General features: G+C 41.0%; 1 protein-coding gene across 1 annotated transcript in view; it reads right to left on the minus strand.

The window, feature by feature from the left end:
- The window catches only part of LOC145397971 (glutamate receptor ionotropic, kainate 2-like), a 129,492-nt gene that overhangs the window by 66,227 nt on the left and 44,824 nt on the right, over positions 1-18,441 (minus strand). Inside the window, exons 5-6 of the mRNA XM_080270946.1 lie at positions 4,743-4,837; positions 4,343-4,431 (exon numbers count right to left, since the gene is read on the minus strand). Coding sequence (XP_080127072.1) covers positions 4,343-4,431; positions 4,743-4,837 — 184 coding nt within the window. The remainder of the gene's footprint in view (positions 1-4,342; positions 4,432-4,742; positions 4,838-18,441) is intronic.

The raw sequence follows: 18,441 nt of genomic DNA on the forward strand, positions 1-18,441 counted from the left end.
TGGCAACCTTGTTGTTGCTTTATCATCACTATAACGTTTGAAAATGGGTAGTGCATTGCAGTCACAAGAATTTTCCTTACTGGGTCTTAGAAACAAGATCATCTGTATTTGAAATCCTGAGAAGCAAATAAATCAGGAACACGGGGTTATACTGCACACTGTGCGCGGGGTAATATATTACACATTCGTTCAAATCGGGAAACATATCTAAGTGTTAACTTCTAATACATCATTGCCTCCACTTATTCATTTTCCATAAATCTTAGCAGGATATAATATATATTTTATTTGATAATACGTGAAGGCACAAATTTTTTACCTTGTATTCACTGTTTTCATTGAACATATGGCAGTGCAGGGTGACTGAAGCAATCTGAAAGTCTGCCATCACTTCTTGGGGCGACTGTACCACAGTATCACTATGCTATGAACCACATTATATACCACATCCATGCCCTTTTGCTTAGGTAAAGCCCCTGTCACATACATCGCAGGATGGTGTTACGACGGATCCATGACAGAAAATAGGGCAAAATCATGCGATGGTCGTGAGACTGTTCTACGATATTTGGGTGTCCTGCAACGAAAAATAGCATCATAGAGGCCTGTCGTGGGGTTATGGTCATGACCAAAATCAAAATTTGGCATGGGATTTTTTTCGCTAGTGGCCATGTTGTAGCATAATCGTACGACTGTCCTAGGACATGAGTACGATTATCGTACAATTTTAGGGTCTTCCAACGCCCTCAAAATCGTACGATAATTGTTCGCATGTTGTAGGCCAGTCTTACTATTATCGCAGGATTATCGTGGGACATAGGGAGGATAATCCTGCGAACATCGCAAGACAAAAATATCCTTGTCCAACACTCACTTATCAGTAATGACTTTTGCTCCTTCGTTGTCTTGAACTTGCCCTTGCCAGCTTCGCCATCATCATCCTGAACATCGTCATCGTCATCACCGTCATCATCTGGGTCGTTTGGTTTCTCCTCATCTGGAGCTGGGGCTTCCTGGGCCTCCTGCACAACCAACTCCGGGACTACTACCTCCTGCTCCTCCTCCTCAGCTGGCCTCTTCCTGCCCTTGCCCCTCCCTTTGCCTTTGCTTTTAGTAATATTTTATCACAGTTTCTCAAATTTTTATAATACCTGTAGAAACTCTTGTCAAATCTTGGAGAGAAAGGAGAGAGCATGAGCCTGCAGGCGCCTTTTATACCCTCCAACCGTCTTACGAATAACGTACGATTGCTGTACGATGGTCCTGCACTGCTTGTACGATGGTTATTTTGTCTTGCGACAATCGTACGACGAAAAAACCATTGTACGACAAACGTACGAAAGTAGCAAGACACTCGCAGGATAATCGTACGATTTAAAGTCCCATTTTTTTCCCACGACGGACACACGACATGATTTTCCTTTGTGACTCCGGCTAAGATTGTAGACTATGATACTTCTAGCATCATAAGAGCCCACCCCACCATCGTGGCCCTAGAATTTCGTACGATGAAAAATATCCTGCGACATATGGGACAAGGGCTTAACCCACGAACGCACAGAGCCCAATTAAATGGGCGGAAATTTTACTTTTTAGAAACACTAATTTTATCTAAGTTTACCAGAGAATTTACGTTCTTCTTGTTGCAGGATGTAAAGAAAATGTAACTTTTCTCAACTGATGACTCATATTCTAACTCACTTTGTAAACAACAAGTAAATGAAGGAAGGAAGGAGAGCTACTTCATTGCTTCTACCAAAATGTCTGGACATAAGTAAGTTATTTTCTATACATTGCTGCATATGGAACTTCTTATAGTGAGTGATGGTAAAAATGACACATAAAACTTGTTTTAATGTGTGAAATTATTGATTTGAGGGAAAACCACATTGTCACTTTTATTATCAGTGAAAATATGATGCCAATTTAAATGGGCTCTATGGAGCTCAGTCAGGGCACTGCTGCCTAAGGAGAATACTTGAATCAAAATACTTGTTCACTTTTAATTCTTGTGTTTCTTTATTTGGATTATATCTGATATATTCTTATCCCCAAGGGTCAATATGTGTATGGATAAAAATTTTTTGTTGTGTAATATATTTTTACTTTTACTAATGTATATAATAACTGGGTCTTTTCTCAATATTACAATGTATTCTCGGGTAACACACCCGAGATGATGCCCTAAGCTTACATGAAGTACATAAAACCATCTATTGTAGAAAAATGGGCAGATGAAGGATTTACACCTGTGGACATATTCAGATACTTTTGGGACAAAGAATTGATTGAGGTGATCAAGACAGAGACAAACCGTTATCATCAAGTTAAAATTGGGAAGATTTATGTGTTACCGAAGAAGAACTGCATCAGGTACTTGGCATTTTTCTTCTCTCATGATATAACCCAGTTCCAAACCGACGGCTGTATTGGACAAAGCAGGCGGACACCCGAAATCTGGCTGTAACTCAGTGTGGAATGACAATAAACTGATTTGAGGAGATTGTGTGAAGCCTGCACTTTGTGGACAACTCAAAGAAGCCTTCGGATGATAAGATCTTTAAGATTCGCCCTCTTTTTTAACATTTCAACAAGTTCTTCATGGATATCGCTCAACCACTTCCTATGACATGGGCTATTCATGAAGCCATGGAACCATATTATGGGCGACATGGATTCAAACAATTCATTAGAGGAAAGCCCGTAAGATTTGGCTACAAGTTTTGGTGTCTATGCTCCCATGAAGGACTGTTAATGAATTTCCGCTTGTATGAAGGAAAAGACTCTGGGTTTGAGGAAGGAATGCCTGTGGGTGAATCTGTAGTCCATGCATTGGCCAAAGGAACAGTACCTAAGGGTAGCAGTGGATATGTTGACAACTTTTTTACAACACTGCCTCTTCTCCAGTCTTTCCAGGAAGCTAATATTAGTCTGACAGGTACAATTCGTAAGGACAGAGTCAAGGATATCCCAATGTCAGACATCAAGAAAAAAGAGAGAGGAGAGGCAGAGTTGTTTCAGGAAAAAGAAAAGAAGATTGCTATTTGTACATGGAATGACAACAGCGATGTTAGGGTGGCAACAAACAGAAGTGACAGTGCATCTCTCTCAATGGGCAAATGCAAACGGTGGTCAATAAAGAAGAAAGAAGTGGTAGTAATCTCTCACCCAAACATTGTGAAGCTTTATAACAAAGGAATGGGAGGAGTAGATCTGTTTGATCAATTTAGGGGAAAGTATAGAGTGTCATTTAGGAAGCGAGTGTGGTACTTTCCTCTTTTCCGCTTTCTCCTGAATGGCTCAATTGTAAATGGGTGGATTCTCTACAGAAAGATTCACAAGGTGTCACAGCTAGAGTTTCTGAGGGAAATTGTCAATATTCTGCTAAAACCATCAGAGAAACCTCGTAGACTTGTGCCCCTAACTTCACCCGAGCATGTACGCTACGACAGAACAGATCATTATGTTGTGATGGGAGATACTCAATGGCGGTGTGGTGTGTGTAAGAAGAATGTGAAGCCTAAGTGCTTCAAATGTGATGTGGCACTGCACATCCAGTGCTTTGTGGAGTATCACACAAAAAGAAATAGGAATGTGTATTTTTCAGTCAACTGATGTAGAAGCCTATGTCAAAGCTCTTAGTATTGCCTGCAAATAATATACAGTCATAATTTCTCAGTTTCATGAATTTATGCTTGAAAATATATAGGAGTAAGCTTTCCTGGAATTCTTTTTTAACTGCTATGAATCTTATTATAGACTGCTACTTTATATTTATGCGGCAGATTCTTGTAATAATTTCATTAGCTATACATTTTTTTTTTAAATTACTCACTTTACAACACATATTTATTAAATGAGATGGTTCAACACACAATTCTTTCATTTAATCCAGATCCATCAATAAATTTTATCATATTAATGCACAGTGATGAAAACTGAGAGTCACACCAAGGGGGATTGCTCCATAGAGCCCATTTAAATGGGCGTGCCATATTTCCTTATTGGAGGAGCAAAATTGAAAAAAACATGCATAATTCTCAGTTTTAGATCAAAATTGTTAAGTTCTATAAAAACAAACCAATTTGGATGATAAAGAAGAGTAGTCCATGCTAAAGGGTTAAGGTATCACACACACACACACACACACACACACACACACACACAGCCTGAGTCTAGTGCATCAGATCAGACAGCGTTGCAGAAAATTATACCATCCTTCTTCACAGGATTGATAAAATCTCTAAGAGTAACCAGAAACAAATGATGTCATCGCTTTGAAGGGATTATTGGGAGACAGTGGCTCTGACAGAAAGAGAGAGAGAGAGAGAGAGAGAATTACCCTGTGCCAGCAGAGCTCCTGTAGTCCATAAGGTTGAAGTCCACCAAATTCTCTCTCTGCCCCATTGCCCACCATCATTACCGGCCATCCTAAAACAACGCACAATATAGGTACATATTCAGTGTTGTACGGCAGAATGCAACTATACAACTTTAACTTGAAGTTAAATTTTCATCTCTCCATCTTGAACGTGAGCTATAGCAAATGATCAGCATTTTGTATGGTGCTAGTCAGGAAGAAGTGCTTTGGAATGGATGAAGAGCCGAAGTATTACCTTACTTTGATAATGAAGTGCTGGGAATTGGCCTCAGTAGGACAAAAATCTCGGTTACTTTAAGAATAAATAATTATAAATATATAACTCAGAATTTGAAGACATCTTCGACTTGGTTGGTCTTACCTGGTGTCGTGCTGCGGCATATACTGGAATAGTGCCTGCACCACCACTGTAGCCAATAACACAACCACCGTCATCATCAGAAGTGAACACCACGACTGTAACGTCACGATACATATGCTGTTGTAGATATTTATGGAGACTACACAGCGCAGTATTTTTCGTGGCATTGTAGACCTCATAACACCTTCATCTCAGTGATTTATTTTGCATAAAACATTTTAAGTTTTATTGTAGTTATCATTGTCGTTTTAACATATAAATATAACATACAAGAGGATACTGAGGTGCAATGTGCAAACCAGTCGCTTAGGATGAAGTGTTATGAAATCTCCAAAGCCACTTGCAATATGACCTACAAACGGGACCTATGCTAACCGTGAAAGTAATAAACTATTCCCATACATGACGTGCCTCGATACTGACCTTTGTGTCCTTAATGGCAGTTTTTGTGAGTACTGTACAAGTCAAACTCAATGTGACCTAATATATCCATGAAAACAATGTATTTTACTTCTAACCTTAGCATAGTACAGCCATATCCTTTGCATTTACCTGTCCCAACATAGACATCAGTGGGTCGTAAAAAAAGTATTTTTAGGTCTTAACCTAGTCATCCATCGGTCCCAGCCGAAGCATCCAGCACTCCCAGTCTTTACATCCATCTCATTGAATCCAAGCTTCTTACGGTCCTGCTCTTACGGTCATAATTAATAATAACATCCAAAGAAACAGTAAACCAGATACTGTGAGTATGTTTAACTTCTTCAGTACAGAGACGTAATCTGTTACTTGTTCTTCATGTTATGGCAGGATTTTATTCAGATTACAAGAAACGGTCATCAAGGCTCAAATCCCCCCACCTTCTCTCTCTCTCTCTCTCTCTCTCTGTATATATATATATGTATATATATATATATATATATATATATATATATATATATATATATATATATATATATATATATATATATATATATTTGAAACTTTTTAATGTGGCTTGGGATAATGGTGGAATTCCAGAAGAGTGGAAAAATGGAGTGATTATAAAAATATCAAAAAAGGGAGATTTACGTGTGTGTGGCAATTGGAGGGGGATAACTTTGACACCTGCAGTTGCAAAAGTCTTTTCCAAAATCTTGTGGAACAGAATAGAGCCAGTAATTGATAAAATTTTAAGAGAAGAACAAGCGGGATTTAGAAAGGGTCGAGTTTGTAATGATCAGATTTTTATTGTAAGGCATCTAATGCAACAAGATAATGAGATGAAAATGCCATTTAGTATGTGTTTTGTGGATTTTGAAAAGGCATTTGATAGTGTTTCACGTGGAGCTATGTTGAAAATTATGAGATTCTATGGTATACCAGAAAAGTTTGTAAATATTATTAGAAGCCTGCATGAAGGTACTTTTTGTAAGGTAATGGTGGGTGGTTCTTTGAGTGATCCATTTGAAGTTAGGTCAGGAGTGATTCAAGGAGGAGTTCTTTCGCCATTGTTGTTGTTGTTGTTTTTTTTTTTTTTTTTTTTATGTGACCGACTCTGGGCATAGGCTTCACAGCCTGCTTTCAAGGCCCAGTAGTCCTCCTACGTACCGCACACCTCTACATGCCACCACTTCGGCGCTAACACCCACTGTCCATACTGAATTATGGATTATGTTATGAAAAAGGTTGTAAGGAGAACAGGTGCAGGAATTAACTGGAACGAAAATAAGAAGCTGATGGATTTGGACTATGCTGATGATATTGTACTGATTTGCGGAAGTATTTACGAGATGCAGAGGGTGCTTGATTGTCTGGTGGAGGAAGGAGAAAGTGTGGGATTGGCAATAAATTGTGGAAAGACTGAAATTATTTATATGAACGTGGAGAACCAAAACGATTGTGTAATTGGGAATAATGTGGTGAAGAATGTGGAAAACTTTAAATATCTGGGAACGATTGTATCATCTAATGGATCATTAAACAATGAAATTGAGGAGAGGATTAGACAGGCTTGGCGAGCTGTTGGAAAGTTGAAATCTGTTTGGAATAATAATATGCTTTCGGTACATACTAAAGTGAAAATTAACAAGTGCATGGTTAGACCAATTTTAATTTACGGGCATGATTCATGGTACAGTACAATTGCAACAGATCAGGAAGTATTAGGATTTGAGAATAAAATACTGAGAAGGATTCTTGGGGTAAAGTGGCAAGACAGAGTTACTAATGCAAGAGTAAGGGATATTACGAGAGTGGAACCAGTTAATGAATATGTGAGACTGTCTCGCTGGAAGTGGCTGGGGCACATATACAGAAAGGAAGGTAGTTTAATACAGGATGTGCCAGAGTGGACTGCTAGAGGAAGAAGAGGTAGAGGTAGGCCAAGGGAAACCTGGTTGAGGACAATGAAAAAAGAAGCAGGAGAAGAGTGTTGGTGAGACCTGAAGGAGATGGCAAGAGACAAATATTGGTGGAGGGAGTTCATTGAGGCCCTATGCATCCCGTGGGGTGCCACAGGAAATGATATATATATATATATATATATATATATATATACAGAGAGAGAGAGAGAGATTAGGGTGGTCCTTATTACTAAGGGGGAATATTAATTCTGGAATATTTTCTTTGCCGCCAGTGTATATTGCGAGTTTAGGTGTAAACTGTTGAGACACCAAACTTTAGCAGAAATGGATGATACTTACTGGTGCCGCATCTTATCCAAAGTTTGGGCCTAAAAAGGAAAATTACTGTTGTGATAATAATCTTTTTTGTTATTTGAGAAAAGGGTTTTCTTTACTTCACTGGAGGCTACATTCTAGCAATACCTGTGTTTGTTTCTTTTTTCAGGGGTTTGCCTTTTGAGTTATTATTAAGAACTTATTTACTATGAAGTGAAATTGTCAACGTCAGTGATGAATAGCATGAGCACAACAAAGATTTGGCCTGTTGGCCAACCAAGTGAAAGACTACTTCGAAGTTAGTTACCTTCCTGTGGAGAAGTGTTAGCGCGACATTTCTACCTGATGTGAACAGAGACACAAACACTGAAGGATTCAGCGTATTTTCTGTATGAAGAACTGGGGGATTCTGGGAGAGAGCTTGCATTCCTGAATCGGAGCCACGGAATCATATCCCCAAAATCGAAACTCTTTGTAAGGCATGGTGAAAGTTGGAGAAGAGTAAGGGCCGGAATAAAAAAAAAAAAAAAAAAAAAAAAAAAAAGGAAAAGAAGAGAAAGAACTTCCAAGAGTAGTTGAAAGATCTCTTTGATACTGCACTCCTGGGGGGTTGTTGTTTTTTTTTTTCCCAGGAATATTCCCCCAGTATCCATGCTTTTCGTACAAGGCGGCTAAAAGGGTTGGCGGAGGGTTAGTGCCCCTCCCCGGAAAACAACTAAAAAGACGAACAAGAAGCCTCAGACAAGGACTGACCAAAAGATGACGACCCAGGACCGGACAAAGGACTTGGTAATGGCTACATGGGATGTAAGAGGTGCGAATGATGAGGTGAAAGAGAGAGAGAGATTGTCCAAGTGCTTGAGGGTGCGAAAATTGATGTATGTGGAGTAACTGAAACTAAATGGAGGGGTCAGAATGTGAGATAATGGGAGTATGGATGGGGTATATGTGCAGGAGTAGGTGAGAATGAGAGGGCAAAAGAAGGAGTATGTATAGTTGTGGGTAAAGGATGGAAGAAGAGCATAAGAGAGTATGGATCAGTTGGGTCAAGGATTGTGTGGGTAAGATTGAAAGTTGGAATACAAATGTGGGGGATTGTGTGAGTGTATGCACCAATGTAAGATCGTGCAAGCAGAGTGAGAGAAGAGTTCTGGACAAATGTGGAAGTGTGCATGGAAGTTTGGAAGGAATGAGAGTGTTTTTGATCGGTGATATGAATGGTAAAGTAGGGAACGTGAAGGTGGATGGAATAGTTGGTGAGTGGGGTGTCCTTGCTGAGATAGATGAGAGTGGCAGTGCGTTAGTGGACATTTGTGCTGGGAGGGGGTTGGTGATAGCCAATACCCTCTTCAGGCACAAAATGATCCACAGGTATACATGGCGAGTGATGAGAAGGGTGGGTAGTGAACTGAATGAAAGGAAGGCAATGATTGATTATGTGTGTGTGGATGAAAGGATGCGAAGATGTGTAATGGATGCAAGAGCTTAAAGAGGTTGGGGGAGTGGGCTTTCTGACCACTGCTTGGTGGTGGCCAGAATAAAGATCCAAATAAGATGGAGAAATAGAAGAAGGGAAGGACGGGAAGAAGGAGTATTTGCAAGGAGAGTGGAAAGCTTACAAGAGGATGAGAACAAGGCAGAATATAAGAGAGAAGTGGAGGAACGATTGGGCAAATATGAATTGGAGCAGATGGGGGACGTGGAAGGTGTGTGCAGGATATTCACGGAAAAAATATGTGCAGCATGTGATGTGGTGTGTGGGATGAAGAGAAGACGGAGGAGGGTGCAAGGAACAGTATGAAGAAATGAAGTGGTGAGACAGGCTGTTGCACAAAAGAAGAAAGCATACAATGAATGGATGAGAAATAGGGGCGTGGAAGAAGTTGAGAGGCGGAAGAGAGAGTTATATGTAGAGAGAAAGAAAGAGGTGAAAAGATTAGTAAGAGAGAGTAAGAAGAGAGTAGATGAGGAATTTGGAAGGAATTTGAGTGTAAAGTGAAGGGACTGTAAGAAAATGTTCTGGAAAGAGGTGAAGAAAGTAAGACAGGGGGAAAGTGAAGTTAGCAGGAGAGTGAAAGATAAAAATGGTAGATTACTAGTTGAGAAGGGAGAAAAAGTGAGCAGATGGAGAGAACACTTTAAGGAATTGTTGAACATAGAGGATGGAAGTAATGCGAGTATAAGTGGCTGGGGAATGGCTAGGAGTAGAAGGGAGGTGAGAAGACGGGAAGAAATCAGTAGGATAGAAGTTGTGGAAGCAATGCAGAAAGTTGAATTGGGGAAAGCCCCAGGAATTGACGGAGTGTGTGGTGAAATGCTGAACAATGGATGTGGAAGATGTGCAGATTGGCCTGGGAGGAAGGTAGACTCCCGGAGGATTGGAAGTCAGTTATAATTATTCCCTTGTACAAAGGAAAAGGGGAAAAAGAAGTGTGTGGTAATCATAGGGGCATTTGTCTTTTTAGTATAATAGGAAAAGTGTATGGTAGGATACTTATTGACAGAGTTCGAGAAAGAACAGAGGAATTAGTTGGAGAAGAACAGGGAGGCTTTAGGAAGGGAAGAGGTTGTGTAGATCAGATATTCATCCTTAGATCTTTAGTGGAAAAGTTTCTAGAGAAGGGAAAGAAGTTGTATGCGGCTTTCATGGATTTGGAGAAAGCAGATATCAGGGTCAATAGACAAGGATTGTGGAAAGTATTAAGAATATATGGAGTAGATGGGAAGTTGTTGAATGCTGTGAAGAGTATGTATGATGGTGCTAAGGCTGCAGTGAGTGTGGATGGTGAACTGAGTGAATTTTTCTCATTGAAGGTTGGGTTGTTACAGGGATGTGTCATGTCTCCATGGTTGTTCAATCTGTACATGGATGGGGAAATAAAAGATGTACATGGTAGGGTAGTGGATGTTGGAATGGCCCTGGTGAGAGAGGGTAGTGTTTGGAAACTCCCTGTACCTGTTGCTTGCAGATGATATTATGTTATTGAGCGAAGACGATGGGGAGCTGCAAGGCTTGGTGGATGAATTTGGGAGAGTGTGTAAGAGACGGAAACTAAAGGTGAATGTAGGGAAGAGTAAAGTGAAGGTCTTTGAGAGGGGTGAAGTCACTGAATGTACACCGATGTTGGATGGTGAGGAATTGGAAAATGTGAGTGCGTTTAAGTACTTGGGTAGTGCGATGAGTAAGGATGGAGGTTTGGAGGGTGAAGTGCTTGAAAAGGTACAGCAGGGAAGAAAGGTTGCTGGTTCCTTGAAAGCAGTGATAAGAAACAGGGAAGTGAGCATGGAAGTGAAAACGTTACTACATGAGAGTATTGTGATACCAACTCTAACGTATGGAAGTGAAGCTTGGACGTTGTTGGAAGGACACAAGTCAAGAGTGAGAGCAGTGGAAATGGGTTATTTAAGAGGAGCCTGTAGAGTCACATGGAGAGACAGGCTGACAAATGAGGATATAAAGGAGCGTTGTGGTGTGGATGTGGATGAGATAGGAAGCGTTAGGATGAATACCCTGAGGTGGTTTGCCCATGTGGAGAGGATGGAGGGTGAAAGACTGATGAAGAGAGAGTATGTGAGTGAGGTGGAGGGGGGGAGAGGGAGGCGGAGGTCGAGGATGAGATGGAGAGATGGGGTGGAGAGGTATTTGAGAGAGGGGGTGTGAGTTGGAAGCAGGGCAGTGAAATGGCAGGTTACAGGGCGACGTGGAGGCGATTTGCTTTTGGCCACCCCGAACGGGATTGAGGAGTCTGGCAAGAGATAAAATAGAAAGATTGATAGATAGATACTGCACACAGGAATGCCTTCGACCTCATCAAAAATTGTGAGGATAAGGAATTTCTTGTGGCTCTGAGGGAGAAAGGGAGGCAAGGCTCTATCCGATGTATTAATGTCAAACTCCACTGGAAAGAACGAAGACAGAGAGACAATAGAATGAATAGGAGATGAGAGAGGGTGAGGAATGTCATCGAGCAATAAGAGAGAAAATAGTGGACCTGGAGGAAAGCCCAGCTGGTGATGAAGATGAAACAAGTGACGATTATAGACGTATAGCAGGTCCTTCCTTTTCGGCTGCAGCTCCTCCTCTGAAACACCAACGAGCACGAAAAAGCGTTGTCGCTTCTCCAGCTGCTGCTGCTTTAGATCGGACCAAGACTTCAGACCGTGCTGCAGTCCATCTACTTTCTGCGACCATTTCTGCCTGTGGGCAATATCCAACTATGTATACTATCAACAGCCAAAGTATCCGCCGAGATCGAATCAAGAGTCGGAAGGAATCTGCAATATTGCTGAAGAAATCATTACATCCATCTGTGCCACCTGTTGTACACTGGGATGGAAATCTAATTCCCGATGTAACAGGTGGAAATGTCACTGAACGCCTTCCAATTCTCGTCTCAGGTGATGGAGATTCAAAACTTTTTAATGTACTCAGTTTGGAATCAAGGACAGGAAAGGCCATGACCAATGTCATCATTGAAACCTTGAATGACTAGGGTATATCTGACCGTGTGGTAGGAATGGCATTCCACACCACTGCCAGCAAAACCGGATTGTGGGCAGGGGCGTGCACCCTTATTCAACAACAGTTGCACAAGGATCTCCTCCACCTGGCTTGATGGCATCACATTTTTGAGATCCTTGCTCAATAGTCCTTCATCATTTGCCTTGGACAGTCTTCTGATCCCAGCATTCACATATTCAAGCAGTTCAAAGCCAAGTGGAATACTATTGACACAACACGCTTTCAGACCTTGAATGACAATGAGGAAATGCCGGTGACTGATAGTGAGCAATGTGATGAGCTCATAGCATTTTGTATGAAACAGTTGCAAGAAAACCAACCTCGAGATGATCATGGTGAACTGCTAGCAGGGGAGTCATTTGTGGGGGGGGCAGCGAGGGGTGCTTGCCCTCCCCAAGCTTTCTGAGGGGGCCTCCAAATCAACTACAATTAATGAAAAAAATGTAAGGTTAACATCATGAAATTAAAAATAATTTGTATTTAGCCTCAGTACGTTTTGAGTGAAATTTATCTTGTGTGTGTGTGTGTGTGTGTGTGTGTGTGTGTGTGTGTGTGTGTGTGTGTGTGTGTGTGTGTGTAATAATCACAATAATTTACTAGGTATATTAAAGGATGTCAATGTAAATATGTTCCTAGCCCGCTGTTCAGTTAACTTCAGTATCGAACTGCCTTTTTTATTGTATTCTGGCTATCATTAAAAGTTTTTCTTCATCTTAGGAAGTACGTACCTGTAGGTAGGAGTCTTAAGAGTTCATTTAGATCAGTGGTTCCCAAAGTGGGAGGTGGAAAGATCCAGAGGGGAGGGGAGGTACCATGGGACCGTGAGGGAAAAGGGGACGGTAGAAGGGGGCGGCAGAGTGGCATCAGAACCAAGTAAGCATTTTTTTTTTTTTTTTACAGAATCTATATGACAAAATCTAAGTCACAAACACTTAAGTGACATGAATGCTTTACACAAAAAAAAGGAAGAAGAAGAATTATACACGAAAGCATGGTTTTATTTTATTTTGTGGTTCGACGTCGAAATTAAAAGTTCGAATGTTTTCTTTATATCTTGGTAATGTGGTCTGGACACGATAGGCACCACAAGCCAGCGGCCAGCCAGTCAGACAGCAGACACCGTGGGGAGTTCATTCTCTAAAGGTTGGTAAGGGTACGTATGAACACAGTTCTATCTACCTATCTCTTGCCAGACGCCTTAATCCCGTAAGGAGTGGCCACAATCAAATCGCCTCCATGTCGCCCTGTCCCCCTCCATTTCGCTGTCCTGCTCCCAGCTCACATCCCCCTCTCTCATCCACGTCTCCACTCCATCCCTCAATCTCATCCTCGGCCTCCCCCTCCCTCTTCCCCCCCACCTCACTCACATACACTCTCCTCGTCAGTCTTCACCCTCCATCCTCTCCACATGGCCAAACCACCTCAGTTTGTTTCTCCTAACGCTTCCTATCACATCCACATCCACACCACAACGCTCCTTCACTTCCTCATTTGTCAGTCTGTCTCTACATGTGACTTCACATGCTCCTCTCAAATAACTCATTTCCACTGCTCTCACTCTTGATTTGTGTCCCTCCAACAAGGTCCAAGCTTCACTTCCATACGTTAGAGTTGGTATCACAATACTGTCATGTAGTAACTTTTTCACTTCCACGCTCACTTCCCTGTTTCTTATCACTGCTTCCAAGGAACCAGCAACCTTTCTTTCTTGCTGCACCCTTTCAAGCACTTCACCCGCCAAACGTCCATCCTTACTCATCACATTACCCAAGTACTTAAACGCACTCACATTTTCCATTTCCTCCTCATAGAACCTCACTATACATTCATTGAATTCACTTCTCTCGATGACCATAACTTTACTTTTCCCTACAATCAACTTTAAATTAAGTTTCTTACACACTCTCCCAAACTCATCCACCAAGCCTTGCAGCTCCCCTTTGTCTTCACTTAATAACACAGTATCATCTGCAAACAACAGTACTGGGAGTTTCCAAACACTGCCCTCTCTCATTAGGGCCGCTCCAACATCCACTGCCCTACCTTGTATCCCTTTTATTACCCCTTCCATATACAGAATGAACAACCATGGAGACATGACACATCCCTGTTTCAATCCAACCTTCAAATAGAAAAATTCAATCAGTTCACTATCCACACGCACTGCAGCCTTAGCACCTTCATTTATACTCTTCATGGCATTCAACAACTTCCCATCTACTCCATACATTCTTAATACTTTCCACAATCCTTGTCTATCCACCCTGTCATATGCTTTCTCCAAATCCATGAAGGCCGCATACAACTTCTTTCCCTTCTCTAGAAACTTTTCCACAGAAGAGCTAAGAATGAATATCTGATCTACACAAACTCTTCCCTTCTTAAAACCTCCCTGTTCTTCTCCAACTAATTCCTCTGTTATTTCCCTAACTCTGTCAGTATGTATCCTACCATATACATTTCCTATTACACTAAAAAGACAAATACCCCTATGAATACCATATACTTCTTTTACCCATTTTCCTTTGTACAGGGGAAAAATTATACTTGACTTCCAATCCTCTGGGACTCTACCTTCCTCCCAGGCCAATGTGCACATCTTCCACAGCCATTCTACTACTATCTTTTCCCTATGCTTCAGCATTTCACCACTCACTCCATCAATTCCTGGGGCTTTCCCCATTTTAACTTTCTTCATTGCTTCCACAACTTCCATCCTACTGATTTCTTCCTCTCGTCTCTCACATCCCTCCTTCTCCCAGCCATTTCCCAGGCACTTACACTCGCATTACTTTCATTCTCTATGTTCAACAATACTCTGAAGTGTTCCTTCCATCTCCTCACTTTTTCTCCTTTCTCCACTAGTAATCTACCATTTTGATCTTTCACCCCCTAACTAACTCCTTTGACACCCTGTCTAACACTCTTTACCTCTTTCCAGAACATTTTCTTACAGTCCCTCCACTTTACACTCAAATTCCTTCCAAATTCCTCATCCACTGTCTTCTTACTCTCTCTTACCAATCTTTTCACCTCCCTCTTCCTCTCTGTATCAAACTCTCTCATCCGTCTATAAACTTCTTCCACACCCCTGTTTCCCATCCAAACATTGTATGCTTTCTTCTTTTGTGCCACAGCCTGTCTCACCTCTTCATTTCACCACGCTGTTCCTTGCATTCCCATTCGTCTTCTCTTCTCCCCTCACATCACCTCACATGTCAAATTAATGTATGATATCTTGCCATGTAACTATAATAATCTCTTGGAACTGGTACAGTATAAAGCTGCTTTAGGTGCAATATACGGCATTATTCACCATGGCACGTAGGCCACAAAGGGCACTACAAATAACTTTGTAAAGCAGAGATCACGGAGACATCCACTGTTGCAGTAGTTTATTCATTATTCAGTGCAATAAATATATGTAGTTTAGTTTTCAATTTCCTCTAATGAATTCTGAAATTAATATATTCTTACTTGAGCGTCTTCCAGATTTAAAAACCATAATTTTATTTCTCCCACCTCTTAGTGTAGAGTTTTCTTTTTCACATTACTTTATACGATTCATTGCATTTTGGGGGCTAGTAAAGTAAAAGCTTTCCATTTTTAATTCAGTTTACAACTTTTCATTCTCAATTTTATATTCATTATCTTTTCACTAGGCTATAAGAATGAAGACAGTTTAAGTTTTCACCAGTACAAATTGCTATTTGGTCTATTATCTAAGTTCATTAGCATATAATGCAATGATTTGTACTTTACCATGCACTTTAAATTACATATTCAACTTCACACAGAAATACTGCTAGTGTTAGAATATCCATTAGTATGTGTGTGTCAGGAAGTAATTGGGTCAATAAATAATTATATACAGTATATATATTTGTTTACTGATTCAATTCTCTAAATATAGCTTTGCATGTGGCTTCAAAATGCTTGCTGGCCACCCCCTCCCCATGTGGGTAGGTGGGAGCAGGGGGGCCTACTAAATAGCCTATGCACCCCCCCCCCCACTCAAGGAAAATTGAAATGACTCCCCTGACTGCTAGAACTGTCCATTGTTGTATTGGGTGGTGTACCGCCCTGTGGAACAAGGCTTCAGCTCCCTGGTGCTTGCCACCATGCCAGTTGGATGGCAAGAGTTATATACTCGTACAGCATCAAAGTCTATCTTTTCCATCATCAGGCAAGCATCACACTAAAGCAAGGCGGAGGACTGAAGTGGTTTGTTGTGTTCATCATGAAGCATTACCTGATATCATGGTTCCTGGCAACAAAAGCAGCTCTAGTTCCAGCAAACAATCTGAGGCTTCTCCAGGAATTGTCACTTTATCCTGATAACGACATCTCACAAGTCTGCTTGAAAGCATTTGGTCGTCACTTGTGGTATTAATCAAATCCAGTGCCGTTTCTTACTATATGCGAATTACGCGGTTGCATAGGGCCCCCGAGCTGCCATTACTGGCTTTTTATTTCTCTCTCGAAATTAAAATGTGTGTTGAGGCACTCTATATTCATGGCATATATTTTGTAGGGGGTACAGTGGACCCGCCAATTATTGTAAGTGCCATAAAGTGAGAAATATAAGTAAGGGACCCCCAAACAGCATCGCATAGGGTCCCCAAAAGGCTAGAAACGTCACTAGTCAGAGCAATAAGTTGGATTGGCCGTTTTTTATTCAACTGTTGACCCGAAAAAGAACCTAGAAATGGTGATGGCTCTTAAAAAAGAAACAAAAATCAGTTAAAGAGAGAAGCAGTTGAAGTTGAGGCGACAGCACTGAATCAGAAAACAATTTCAGGTTTTGTGACCAGTATCACCAAGAATATCTTCACACTGCTTGTTCTTCCTCATTCATTCCCAGAATTCGATTCATCCACATGGGAAAGTCGTGAGGATTACATGGAAGCTGAGCACATTGTCCAGGGGTAACTGGTAACAAGTGACTTTATTGAAATACGGGTGAAAGAGGGGCAGCACTGACTCAAGAGTTTAATCCAGTGTTGGACAAGAACGAAGATCTACGGCAGTTTCTTCTCCAGTCGTTGAGCAACACGCGCAAGTGTATCCAGATGCGAAGAAGGCTACAGCTGGCAGCAATACAAGCCATAAAACTAGGCAACAATGAGTGGGAGTTAGGTTCCCATGACACCCCCCCCTCCAGTGAGGGGCTAATACTTTGCAAAGAGGGGGACCTAGGTAACCCAATGGCATATCAGCATTACGCTACAATAGTATAACCTTGAACATGATGATGCACCAGTTAAAATTATCTAATAAGCATGAAGTTTTGCATACACCATTTTTTAATCAGTAGGAACTAGGTCCTGCAGCAGCTAAGGCAAATTTTTCAATTTGAAAATTAAGGACTACTCTCTCTCTCTCTCTCTCTCTCTCTCTCTCTCTCTTTATATATATATATATATATATATATATATATATATATATACTGTATATATATATATATATATATATATATATATATATATATATATATATATATATATATATATATATATACCGTGTATACACACACACACACACACACACACACACAACAATTATCATCTCAAAATCCCTGGAAGGCTATCAGTATAAATTTATCATTCTTTGCTTATTATATCCTTGAAGTACCTGGATCATCTCAGAGGATTAACTCCTTCAGCAGGTGGATATCTTTTCAAATTTTAATGTGATTAACATCAGACAAGTCTATTAAGTTTAAGAGAAATAGAGGTTCCTGCATTATAGGACTTGGAGAGAATAGTTTGATAGAGTAGTTTTTGTTTGATTATTTGGTCATTTCAAGTATAAAAACGCTCGCGCGCGTCCGTGTGTAAACTTGTAAGTCATTCTGCTGTTGGTAGTTGGTGGCCGGATGAGTTGACTGATTTAGGGTTATGGGTGGGTGAAGTGGACAGTCTGAGTAATGTGGATGGGATGGAGTAGATGGCAGGGATTGGGTGGGCAGCAGCATCTGAGAGGGTGGAGTAGGTGGTTAGGGGAATGGGGTAGTGTGGATACTCTGTGATTCCCCATGGGGAGAAAATAGGCCCATGAGTGAAAATATATTCATGAGTGATAACAGATCCAAGGGATAGGTAGGTCAAAGGGAGATGATAGGTCCAAAAGGAAAAGAGGCTCATGATGGAAGATGGATCAGTAGAGAAAAATTAGGTCAATAGTAAAAATATGTCCCTGGAAGAAACTGATCCATGAGGCAAACAGATCCATGGTGTAAATATATAAATGGAGGAAATAACTTCATGGTGAAAAATAGATTCATGAGGAAAAGCAGGCCCATGGGAGGAACACGTTCATGGGGACTGGGGAAAAATTGGTCGGTATGGAAAATTTCTCCATAAGTGATAGGCCCTTGGTGACAACGGGTCCAAGGATGAAGTTGATCCAAGAGGGAAAAATGGTCCAAGGGGGAAAAGGCATTTGTGAAGAAACAGGTCCAAGGTGGGAAAAGAGTTTCTGTGAGGGAATAGTTCCATCGGGGATATCGTTTCTG

This window comes from Coenobita brevimanus, chromosome 44 (assembly GCF_032717465.1).
Source record: "Coenobita brevimanus isolate Jiangsu-jjx chromosome 44, ASM3271746v2, whole genome shotgun sequence".
In the NCBI taxonomy this organism is placed as follows: domain Eukaryota; kingdom Metazoa; phylum Arthropoda; class Malacostraca; order Decapoda; family Coenobitidae; genus Coenobita; species Coenobita brevimanus.